Source organism: Callithrix jacchus, chromosome 1 (genome assembly GCF_049354715.1).
Source record: "Callithrix jacchus isolate 240 chromosome 1, calJac240_pri, whole genome shotgun sequence".
NCBI lineage: Eukaryota > Metazoa > Chordata > Mammalia > Primates > Cebidae > Callithrix > Callithrix jacchus.
The window spans coordinates 200,559,112-200,571,876 of NC_133502.1; the positions used below are offsets into that span (position 1 = coordinate 200,559,112).

The 12,765-nt window shown below is 38.0% G+C and overlaps 1 protein-coding gene across 50 annotated transcripts in view; it reads left to right on the plus strand.

The window, feature by feature from the left end:
• MTMR3 (myotubularin related protein 3) overlaps positions 1 to 12,765 on the plus strand; it is a 132,030-nt gene that overhangs the window by 75,081 nt on the left and 44,184 nt on the right. For 27 of the 50 annotated variants that reach the window (XM_078337891.1, XM_078337914.1, XM_078337890.1 and 24 more), the window contains 2 exons: positions 7,560 to 7,649; positions 8,365 to 8,481. In XM_078337891.1, coding sequence (XP_078194017.1) covers positions 7,560 to 7,649; positions 8,365 to 8,481 — 207 coding nt within the window. Of the gene's footprint in view, positions 1 to 7,541; positions 7,650 to 8,364; positions 8,482 to 11,943; positions 11,977 to 12,765 lie in introns of all 50 variants that reach the window. The other 23 variants (XM_078337825.1, XM_078337822.1, XM_035269069.3 and 20 more) reach the window with 3 other exon arrangements.

The window sequence follows — 12,765 nt, forward strand, 5'->3', positions numbered from 1 at the left end:
CCTCTGTCCTGGCAATTAAGTAAACACTAATAAATTCATACTTAACCATTTTTGTTTTTGCAAGAATTTATTTTTTTCTTTCCCAGATCTCATCTCCTTTCTTTTATTGTTTACTTAGTAATAATTACAGAGTACTCCAATATACAGAGCAGTTTCGTTTCTATTAACTTTAATCCTGTGAGCTAGGTATTGTCTCTTATTTTTCAGTCAGCAAGTAAATGGAATCAAGACTAAAACATAAGTTCTTGGACTCCAGGTTTTTAATTCCTTTTCTAGGAAGTAGCGTGTAGTGAAAACTGTGTGTGTGTGTGTGTGTGTGTGTTTGTGTGTGTGTGTGTGTGTAGACAAATTGTAAGATAGTCATCTGCACATTTAAAATTTTAAAAACATTGACAAATTATATATTGTGTACAATATAATGTTTTGAAATATGTATACATTGTAGAATGGCTAAATCAAGCTAATTAACATATGCATGACTTCACATAGCGTATATGCTTTATGAATTTATCTTTCTGTTTAGAAGCAATTCCCTACCTTCCCTTTTCTGTCTCTTTAAGGCAGTATTTTGATCCCATAGTAGGTGGAGCAGCCCTGCACACCCCCTCCTGTATCTTTAACCAGAAAAAGAATTTAACACGGACAGTTCAATGATTTACAGACCATTTCGGGTTCAGCTCAAGCAGAGAAGATGGAGCAACAAGCCAGCCATATTTTCATCAATCCTGAGGAAATGTAAACAGTGCTTCAAGGCCTAAAAAAAAAATGGTCCTCTGTAATATTGTCCTTCTACCTTGTGATGTTTCCTAGATCCAAACTGTTTTATGCTGATGCACAGAGAAGGAATTGAAAAGGCTGTGTTAATTTCAAGCTTCATTAGGGCCATGTATGGAAAATACTTTTCAAAATTAAAAAGTAAAACAAAACAAACTAGTTGTACAGAAATGTCACGTTAAAAGAAAGAGAAAGGTAACTCCATTTATCTTAAAGGCATGCCAGTTTTTTCTTTATGGGCATTACAACTTTATGATTTATACCTAAACATTGATGAACATATGCTGTTATTTTCTTGATTATATTTTATTTTATTGGTTTTCCCACAGAATTTTTAATGAATTGAAAAAGTGCTTGTCTAGTATTTTAGCCAGTGCTAATGAATAACAAATGAGGCTTATGAAAGCAGCTCTGTTCTGTGTTGAGGGGTTGTCCTTCATTGTATACCACATAGCTAGTGGCAGTGTGGTCCTCTTCCTGGTCCTGCTGGGCTCTCTCTGGTGCCTAGCAGAGTCTCCCTGGTGTTCTCCATGGCCTGGTGCTGTAGACAACGCTGAGGAGTTACTTGTGTGTGTACTAGTTGGGGAGTAGCATGGCTATATATGTATCTTTTGTATTTGTGTAATTTTCTCATAAAGTAGTATAACAAGTTTTTACAAATTCTCATTTATAATTCTACCACCAGAACCCATGGTTATATTCCTTTTACTTTTGAGAAAGTGTCTTACTCTGTCATCCAGGCTGGAGTGCAGTGGTGCAATCTGGGCTCACTGCAACCTCCGCTTACTGGGTTCAAGTGATTCTTGTGCCTCAGCCTCCCGAGTAACTGGAATTACAGGTGCTTGCCACCATGCCTGGCTAATTTTTGTATTTTCAGTAGAGATGGGGTTTTGCCATGTTGGCCAGGCTGGTCTTGAACTCCTGACCTCAGGTGATCCACCTGCTTCAGCCTCTCAAAGTGCTGAGATTACAGGCGTGAGCCAACATGGCTGTCTGGTTATATTCCTTTCTAACTAGTTCATGTCTCATATATATATATTTTATATAGTTAGAATGATAAAATAAGTTTCTATTTTGCTTAGTTCTCTAAATGAATTAAACATTCTCCCATGTTAATTCCTTGGATTCCTAATGATCATTTTACTAGCTACATAACATTTTGCATGTTGTTGAACCATTGATTTTAATTATATACTGTATTGAAGCACTTAAAGTATGTAACATTTTCCCTTGTTTTTTTATACTCTTAAAGGTTCTTTTTTTTTTTTTTTTTTTTTTTGAGACGGAGTTTCCCTCTTGTTACCCAGGCTGAAGTGCAATGGTGCGATCTCGGCTCACCACCTCCGCCTCCTGGGTTCAGGCAATTCTCCTGCCTCAGCCTCCTGAGTAGCTGGGATTACAGGCACACGCCACCGTGCCCAGCTAATTTTTTTTGTATTTTTATTAGAGACGGGATTTCACTATGTTGACCAGGATGGTCTCAATCTGTTGACCTTGTGATCCACCCGCCTCGGCCTCCCAAAGTGCTGGGATTACAGTAAAAGGTTCTTAAATGAGATTGGAGTCTGTCTTTGAGAGGTTAAGCATTAGCAAAATATATTTTCATGTTTTATTGTGGAAAATCTCAAGCCTATGCAGAGAGAAGAAGAGTACAGTGCACTCATAATACACATAATTAAGCTGCAGTAATCATAAATTTGTCACTATTCTTGTTTCATTTGACTTCTTTGCCCCCACCCCTTTGGCAGTAATCCCAAGCATTTTATTAAGGGAAATGTATTTTTTATCTTTTATTACCAGCCTTAAGATATGATTGGAAATGACACCAGGACTGGTAATTATTTTCACTTCTGTGCTTTGCAAACAGAAACACTAGACATGAATTCAGTTAATAGGATTAATTGGTCATCAGTCTCTCCTTTGCATGTACTCTATTATTATTTTTGAAATGGATTTCACTCTTGTTGCCCAGGCTGGAGAGCAATGGCATGATCTTGCTCACTGCAAACTCCACATCCTGGGTTCAAGCAATTCTCTTGCCTTAGCCTCCCAAGTAGCTGAGATTACAGGCGTACGCCACCATCCCCAGCTAATTTTTGTATGTTAGTAAAAATGGGGTTTCTCCATGTTGGTCAGGCTGGTTTTGAACTCCTGACCTCAGGTGACTCAACCGCCGCAGCCTCCCAAAGTGCTGGGATTACAGGTGTGAGCCACCGTAACCAGCCTTTTCTATGTACTTCAAATATTCATCTCTATTGTTGACTTCTGCTCTGAGGTGTGTACTTTCCTCTCTTAACTGCAGAGTTTAGCCAATAGCAGAAACTAGCCTGGAACTACTGGCCCTTTTTCAGTATTTTGTAGATGACCCAACTGACTTTATGGAGGTGGGTGGACACTATGAAGTGCCACATGCCACAGTGCTTGGTGTTCCTCAGCAATACCAGGAAATTGAAGACATGGAATACGTCTCTCTTATTAAAGTTACTGCTTTTATAGCCTAGGAGAAATTTGTTTCCAAAACTCCTACCAGACCAACATTTCCTGATTTGTCTCCTTCCAAAACTTCTAATGTTATTAACCATCTCCAGTTTGGCCTCCTCCTCCACTTATGAAACTCACAGAAACTGTAATAAATTCAGGCTAATTCAACTGTTAAATTCAACTGTTTAGCCATGTGGGATAACTGGTCCTTTAGATTCAATCAGTCCTAATGGTAAGTCCTTGGGGATTAAATGTATTTTTGTGTATAAGGGGAGAAAAGTTGTGAAGCTTTACAGAATTAAAGCTTTACAAAATTAAAAGAAAGTTCACATGAACTTTATCTCATGTGAACTGAGATAGTAGCTTTTAAAAAGCATTGGTTTATGAAAAATAAGTACTTTATGTTCTTGCCTTGCTGGCCCAATTCTCAGTTGTTTTGTGTTGAAAATCATCCCATGTTTAGTTTTCAGTAGCTACTTTGGTGATATATATTGGTCTAGATTAGCACCCTGGTGAGTGTGCCAGCAAGAGTGAATAGGTAAATGGCTTCTTTTTGTTCTTTAAAAGGCTGCTGTTATTTCAGTTCTGTGCTAAAAGTCAACAGAAAACTAGGTCAAGGAATCCCTTAATTAGGTACCTCTGTAAAATGACCTTACAGAAAATAAAAGTTTAGGCCTTACACATTTATGTGAGGTAAAAGGCTAGTTAATGTGATAGTGAGCAGATATGTTAAAAGTATACTTTTATGTAAGATTTTGCTTCCCTTCATGTTTATTTAGCGTTTCCTTACTATCCCCTATTGGTTTATGAGAAACATCTCCCTAAATTCAGTGTTCTTCACATCTTTCATTCTGTCTCTCTTTTTGGAGACAGGATCTCACTCTGTCACCCAGGCTGGAGTGCAGTGGTGTAATCATGGCTCACCTTTAGTAGATTATTCTTTCATAGATTATTTATTAGCACTAGGAGAATAGTTTTAGGAGTAGCCTGACTTTTGGAGTGAAGCAGCTTTAATTGGTATTTAGTGTTAGAGTATGGTAGAGAAGCAGCTCTGAAACTCTTTGGTCTTCAGACCTCTTTTTACATTCTTAAATTATTGAGGTACTTCTAAGAGGGTTTTTGTGGGTTATGTCTATTTATACCATATTAGAAATTGAAACTGAGAAATATTTAAAATGGTTATAAATTCATTTAAAAGTAAAAAACCAATTATATGGAAGCATAAATAACATTTTTTGATGAAAAATAACTATTTTTTCCTCATCCAAAGATAATTAGTATAAAGAATAGCGTTAACATTTCTGCAAATCTCTAATACTTGGCTTAATAGATGACAGCTGGATTCTCTTATCTACTTCTGCATTGTCTGTTAGTGTTTTCTTTGAAATATATGAAGAAAATGCAGCCTCAGGCAGATATGTAGTTAGAAAAGTAATTACAAAAGGAAGAGAATTTTAATTTTCCCAGATAATTTATTTTTCTTTAATACTACACCAAAACTTGATAATTGGTGTTTTGTTGTTGTTGTTTGTTTTTGAGACAGGGTCTTGCTCTGTTGCCCAGGCTGGAGTGTAGTGATGCAATCACAGCTCACTGTAGCCTCTACCTCCTCAGGTGCAGGTGATCCTCCCACCTCAGCCTCTTCAGTATCTGGGACTACAGATGCGTGCCACTGTGCCCAGCTAATTTCTCTATTTTTTGTAGAGGGGGTTTCACCGTGTTGCGCAGGCTGGTCTTAAACTCCTGGGCTCAAGCGATCTGTTCACCGTGGCCCCCCAAAGTGCTGAGATTACAGGCACTGTAGCTCCCCCAAAGTGCTGTGATTACAGGCATGAGCCACCATGCCTACCCAGTGGTGGTTCTTTAAAGGTTCGTTGCAATGTAGAATCTGAAATCGTATCAGTGAACTTTTTATATTATATTACATTAAAACCATTGGTCTTTCACTTTGAGTGAATCTTTATCCACTTACGATTTTGTAACATCATGCATTGGTCATTAGGAAAATAATGGGTTCATTGAATGAGGCAGATCTTTAAAAATTGACATTTTATTATAGTTTTTTAAATCACACTTGGTAATATCTCCACTTTAATGTTAAAAGTCCTAAGTATTGGGAAGCTTTAAAGTTCATGGTGGGAGTTGACAGGTTTTCCAAAATCTAATTTTAGCACAAAAGCTTTATTATTGGCATCTAATACTATCTTTTGTTATTGTTTTTTTCGTAATACTGTCTTTTGGGAAAAAGATCTGCCAGATGCCCAAGTCTGCATTATCATATTTTTTCTATCAGTTGTTCTTCCAGTTAAGAATGGTATTTAGTGGAAAAAAAAAAGGCTAGTCCATCTAATTGAGACATTTGTACAAGTGCTTTACTTTATGACACCATAATACTGCACCATGCACCAGAGGTGTTTTATTTTTATTTCCTCTGTAAAACAGACTTCTACTTAAGGGTAAGGATTTAATAAATAGAATTTATAGTATCTCTTTATCAGGGTCATTCTTAGGAAATTGGTACCACAGCCTCGATTGTGCTAATGTACCAGCAGTTTTACCTACCAGTTATTTTTTTCACTATTAGTGTAGATGGCAATACAGTGAAGAAAGGCAAATAATATCTTATTATTGGGAAGGTTTTTACCTCACAGGACCCCTGTAAGCATCTCAGATTCTGTGGACTTCCTTTTGAGAAGAATACTAGTAGAGTATTACCATTTTATGATTATGATTGCTGTTAGTAAAACCTTAAGTGTTGTTTATAGATAAGAAGAAAAGCTCTTTCGGTGGGAGGATTTACAAAATTATTGGAATTGTGTTAAGTAGTGTATACGGAAGTGACCAGTAACCACTTGTTATAATTCTTAATGCTGTCAGCTGAACATGATGTAGCTTTTGCTCTTTTAAAAATTGCTTTGTAGGGTCGGGCTTGGTGACTCAGGTCTGTAATTCCAGCACTTTGGGAGGCTACAGTGGAAGGATCACTTGAGCCCAGGAGTTTGAGACCAACCTGGGTAACATAATGAGACCTTGTCTGTACTAAAAATAAAAAAATTAGCCTGGCATGGTGGTGTGCGCCTGTGGTCTCAGTTACCTGGGAGGCTAAGGCTGGAGGATCACTTGAGCCCAGGAGTTGGAGGTTACAGTTAGCTGTGATTGTGTTGCTGTACTCCAACCTGGGTGACAGAACAAAACCCTGACTTAAAAAATAAGTTTCAATATAAACAGATTCTATTATAATTTAGTCAGGCTTTCTAATAGATGACATTTCTCTAATGTCTTCCTATACCATAAAAATTCATAATGCAAAATATTACTTTTAATACAAATAATTTATGTGCCATCTAGATGAGAATTTATTGCTATGCTTTTTGAAGTTGTCTTAACAGAAATCTATTTTGTAATATAAGGCAGAATAAATGAAAGATAGTCTTTCATAGATATTCGACTTGGGAAATGTAGTTCTTAAGCATACTTTTTCTTAGAAATTGTTTTCAAGCTTTCTATTATGAAAATTTCACATATAACCAGAGTAGACACAATGATATAGATAATAAACTCACACTTACCCAGTTTCATGAATTATTAATTCGTAGATAGTCCTATTGCACTCATGTCCGACTTCCTCCTTACTCCTGCCCCAGTTATTTTGAAGCAAATTTCAAATGTCACCTTTCATTTTTAAATATTTCAGTATGTATTTCTCAAAGAATTTAAGATCATAACTTAAAGAGAAAAAAGCATTATATCTTGGTTTCTCTTAAACGTTATGTAGGGCTGGGCATAGTGGCTCATACTTGTTATCTCAGCATTTTGGGAAGCTGAGGCAGCTGGATCACCTGAGTTCAGGAGTTGGAGATCAGCCTGGCCAACATGGCAAAACCCTGTCTCTACAAAAATACTAGCTAGGCGTTGTGGCATGCAACTATAGTCCCAGCTACTCAGGAGGCTGAGGCAGGAGAACTGATTGAACTCGGGAGGCTGAGATTACAGTGAGCCGAGATTGTACCACTGCCTGGGTGACAGAGTGAGACTCTGTCTCTAAAAAAAGGTATTAACAACCTGTTAGTGCCTAATAGAAATATTCTAACCTCTTTGACTTTTTTTTTTTTGCATCAATGTGCTTTCGGACTAGATGTACCTGATGTATTGGATAAAACACTTTTTGAGTATTGTTTCCTTGAGCTTTTCTGCCTGTTCATCTTGATCTTGTACTTTGTGATTATGCTAGTAGACATGGCAGAAAAAACACATACGGATGACTAGAAGCTTTGAAATTATTTTAGGGTTTTGGACTTTTCCAGGATGAAGAGACTCAGCACAGCCTTGAGTGTATCCAGGCCAATCAGATCTTTCCTAGGAAGCAGCTGATCCGAGAGGATGAGAATCTTCAGGTAATTACAGACCACTTTTAAATGTAACATATTTATTTAGGATTAACTGTATAGCAGAGTTAATGGATTGAAGTGTAATGTACTTCTGTGTGTGTGTATATCATTTTTTTTTTTTTTTTGAGACAGAGTCTAGCTCTCTCAAGACTGGAGTGCAGTGGCATGACCTCGGCTCACTGCAACCTCTGCCTCCCAGGTTCAAGCAATTCTCCTGCCTCAGTCTCCTGAGTAGCTGGGACTATAGGCATGTGCCACCACATCCAGCTAATTTTTGTGTTGTTAGTAGACACAGGCTTTCACCATGTTGGCCAGGATGGTCTTGACCTCTTGACCTTAAGATGCACCCACCTTGGCCTCCCAAAGTGCTGGGATTACGGGCGTGAGCCACAGTGCCCAGCCTATTTTTTTCTTAAATCATACGTGTAGTAGAAATGCAAGCTGAAAAAGTCTCATTTTAGCAAGACTTATTTCCTGAGAACCCACTATTTAAGATGATCTTCTCTGTGTCATTCCTTTAGTAGTTCCGAATTTGAGTAACTAGATACATTTGAATTAAGTGAATATAAACCCCTCCTCTTTAGTTTCCTTACGTACTTATGTTCTGTGTTTTCAACTTCAGTGGCAGAGGATTTACCATCCATTTAGCTAACTGATGTTTGAAGCCTTTTTTTTTTTTTTAACTGCTTCAGAAATCTGAAGGGTTTCTTCCATTTCAAAGGTTCCTTTCCTTGAACTTCATGGAGAGAGCACAGAGTTTGTGGGCCGAGCGGAGGATGCCATCATTGCCCTTTCAAATTACAGACTTCACATCAAGTTCAAGGAGTCTCTTGTTAATGTAAGTGATTACCAACTGTTCTCCCTCTAAGATAGATGGACAAAGGAAGTAGCAAAACGTAATGTTCTCAAAGAAAGGAGAGGCATACATAATTGGGAGTAAAAGCATTGTGTGCTTTGCTTTTCTCACTTAATTTAGCACTCAAGGTTAGCGAGCAACTCTTATGCTTGATTTAAAATGTTGTGTGTAGTTGTCAGCTGAGGTGTCCATTGTTTAGTTAACAGTGAATGATGTGTGCTAGGTAATGCTGTATCATTAAGCTTTATAAAGGTATAAAGGCTGAATAGGCTTTTATTCCTCAATCTTCAGTAGTTACCAATAGCCTGAGTTGAGATAATTCCCTGGGCCTTAATGTCAAATGATGAGATGTACTTTGAGCTCACTGCAGACTCTCATTTCAGCATGAAGTTACTCTGATGACTTCTTGGTGGTATAAGTATAGATTTTAAGTATAATGTTTATTTGCATAATGGACTATGTGTTACGGAAATAAAGGAAGGCTCTTGATTCTCAAGAGTACATTTATCCTTTTCATTTATGAATGTCCTCTCAGTGAACTGTTTCTTCCAGTGCTCTGCTATCTTTAGTCTTAAATGAAACCAACAAAGGCCTAAAAATTTATGTACTTACACAAAATGCCTTCTTCCTTCTATATTTGCCAGTGTGGTGGCGTTCTACACTTCACTTATAGCACAGAAAAATGTATTATGACATGTTAAAACAGCTGAGGACTATAATTTCATGCAGATTCTATTTTGGGATTCTTTGAAATCTATTAAGTTCATTTGTTTTACTCAGCAGTTCTGAAAGAAAAAAGACTCATTGGCTGTTTTTTTTTTTATTTTTTGGTATTTGACATTTATTTCTTGTTATCATTCTGGCTTTGTATTTAAGCATTTATGTCCAGGAGCAGTTTTGGCCTTAATCCCTTCTGGCTTCTAGATTTGGGCCATGATTATGGCAGTTATATCAGTTTTCTGTCAGCTAAAGATACACACCAGATTCATTAAGGAAAGAGGCAATGCTGTTCTTTCATACTATGTAGCACTTTGTTCAGAAGGGTCCACTTAGATTTGAGTAGCAGTGATGGGGAGGGGCAAGGGGGGAAACACCTATAAAATCTCAGCAACTGAAAATTCCCAACCAGCTGCTGTGGAAGTGATTATAGTAATGTTTAGTAGAACTTCCCAATTAAACTTTGTGTTCTTTCAGTGTTTGAATGCCTGGAATAAATTATAATTAAATTGCGGGCCAGGCGTGGTGGCTTACGCTTGTAATCCCAGCACTTTGGGAGGCCAAGGGGGCGGATCACAAAGTCAGGAGTATGAGACCAGCCTGGCCAACATGGTGAAACCCCGTCCCTACTAAAAACAGAAAAATTAGCAGGGCGTGGTGGCGCGTGCCTGTAGTCCCAGCTACTCAGGAGGCTGAGGCAGGAGAATCATTTGAACCCGGGAGGCAGACGTTACAGTGAGCCAAGATTCGCACTACTGCACTCCAGCCTGGGAGACAGAGTGAGACTCCGACAGAGTTTGATATCATTGCATTTTCTTATATCATCCTGTATTTATCATTTTGTTGGTTGATGGCCAGATATTTCAGAGACTATTTGTAGATCTATTTGGGAATAAGGTCTGCTGGAAAGAAAGCATGAAACTGATCATATCATCTATCAGCTTAAAGCCCTTCAGTGTTTCTTCACTACTTCTCTGATGAAGATCAAATTATTTAGCACAGCATGAGGCTGTTTGGTCCCTACCACGCTGTCAACTTCCCTCCTTTCCCCATTCTCTCTTTTTTTTTTTTTTTTAACTTGTAAAAGCAGCCTCCTTGTACTATTCAGCCATACCTCACACCTCTGTGTTCTCTTTTCTTTTCTGCCCAGGAACTTCTCTTCATCTGCCAAAATTTAGTTCAGATGATAACTTCTTCTGTGAAGCCTCTTAGTCCCAGTTCCCTCTATGACAGTTATACTCTTTCTCATGTCTTCTATATCTGGGACATTCTTTTACAACATATACCAAATAGGTTGTAATTTTTGTATCTTCAAGATCCAGCATGTCACCTGGTACCACTATATTCAGTAAATGTTAAATGAATTGAAATTAATATGCGTTTGAAGTGGGCATTAGATCCTTTCCCCCCTTTTGGGTTTAAAGCTTATTTTAAAACAGTACATTTCTATGAATAGGCTGTGTCTGAATTGTTTCTAAGGGTAACTGTGTGAGTAGGTTGTTGACTGGAATTGTTGGTTCCCCCACTGTGATTAAGATATAATACTTAAGGAAATTTGTCACTGTTCTTTCTTTTGATCCATTTTCTTAACCTGAAAGTGTTTTCTCCATTATCATTATAACCCTCTTAAGGTATACAGCCTACATGTTACTTAAAAAGTTCAGGGTAGGCCAGGCATAGCGGCACATGCCTGTAATCCCAGCAGTTTGGAAGGCTAAGGCAGGCGGATCACACGAGGTTGGGAGTTCGAGCCCAGCCTGGCCAAAATGGTGAAACCCCGTCTCTACTAAAATACAAAAATAAGCTGGGCATGGTGGTACATGCCTGTAACTGCAGCTACTCGGGAAGCTGAGACAGGAGAATCGCTTGAACCCAGGAGGCAGAGGTTGCAGTGAGCTGAGATCACACCATTGCACTCCAGCCTGGACGACAGAGGGAGACGCTCTCTTAAAAAAAACAAAAACCAAAACCAAAAAGCTCAAGATAATGGCTTTGTACAGAAAAATGATTGCAGTGACTTTAAAAATTTCGGATTGAGAGAGACTAAAACTCCTCCATAAAAATAATTTGATCACAGTTAGTGCTAAGATTCCTGGAACCTGAAACCTGGGGTTACTTAGGAAATAAGGATTCCTCCTGCATCAGGTCCTGGATGGAGATCAGATAGTTGGTAGTGGTATTGTCCAAACTTCAGCAGATAAGTATTTCAATAAAATATGTACATTTCAATAAAATGTTGTATCAGGAGGCCTCCCTTAAAGGTTATTTTTATCTAAATTAAACACATTTAAACCATCAAAGCCCAAATGTACCGGTATATGTTGTGGCATGCTCCCAGTTTGCATCATTTTATTTACTTAAGTCAAAATACTTAGCACTTTAGAAAATGACTTACCATTAAGTTTTAATTAGCTACCTGATATCATATATTCCCTTTTAATTTCATAGCACATTGAATAAAATGTGTCTGTAGATTTTGATACCATAAACATCATTACCTTAATTCACATATTCACTGAATATCAAGTTCCAGTTCCTGTGGTAAAGAATCTCTGTAGTAGAGTTCATGGGTAGCATTTAAGGTATGAATTGCTCCTGTTGTGTGCCTTTCCCAAATAATTATTATATATTTACAGACATAGTTCTTTGAAGCTTAGATAATTTATAAACAAGTGTTCAAGTGGAATTTAAAAGTGTTTTTTTTTGTGTGTGTATGTAATTTAATAGACTGCTTCTCAATCTGCTGCTTCTGAAATCCCAGTAAGTAGCATGAGAATCCTAGGCGGTTGCTGTACCTGTGCTTGGAGCAAATTGGTTTTGAATGTTACGTGCTCACCTTGCATATCAGCAGAATGTTTCCCCTTTGCATGAGTCTTTTTTCTCTTACTGGACAAAACTCTAGTTGTATGCTACTATGAGAATAATTTATAAGGTAAGGAAAAAGACCTACAGTTTGTACATAAGCAGATGGAATTGTGACCTTCAGAAAAATGTAGATCAAGTTTCTATTAGAAATAATTTGTAAAATCAAAACTAGTTTGTTTTTTGTTTTTTTTTTTGGGGGGGGGCGGGGGAGTTGGAGTTTCATGCTGTCTCCCAGACTGAGTTCAGTAGCACAGTCTCGGCTCACTGCAGCCTTAGACTCCTTGGCTCAAGTTATCCTCCCACCTCAGCATCTCAGGTGTTGGGACTACAGGTGTTAGCCACCATGCCCTGCTGCAAAAGAGATTACTGTTAACACTTAATACAGTTTGGGCTAGCATTCATGTAACAGTGTGAGCCTCTGAAACTAGTGCTGGAGGCTTGTAAATTGTCAAAGGTGAGTAATAGAGTTTGAATCTTAAACCAATGACAGTCTTCTTCTGGTGCTTAGTGGGTTTTCTGTTGTTGTTTGTTTTTTTTTGAGATATGGTCTTACTCTGTCGCCCAGGCTGGAGTGCAGTGACGCCATCATGGTCTCACCTTCCTGTTTTCAGGTGATCCTCTCACCTCAGGCTTCTGAATAGCTGGGACTACAGACAGGTGCCACCATATTCAGTTAATTTAATT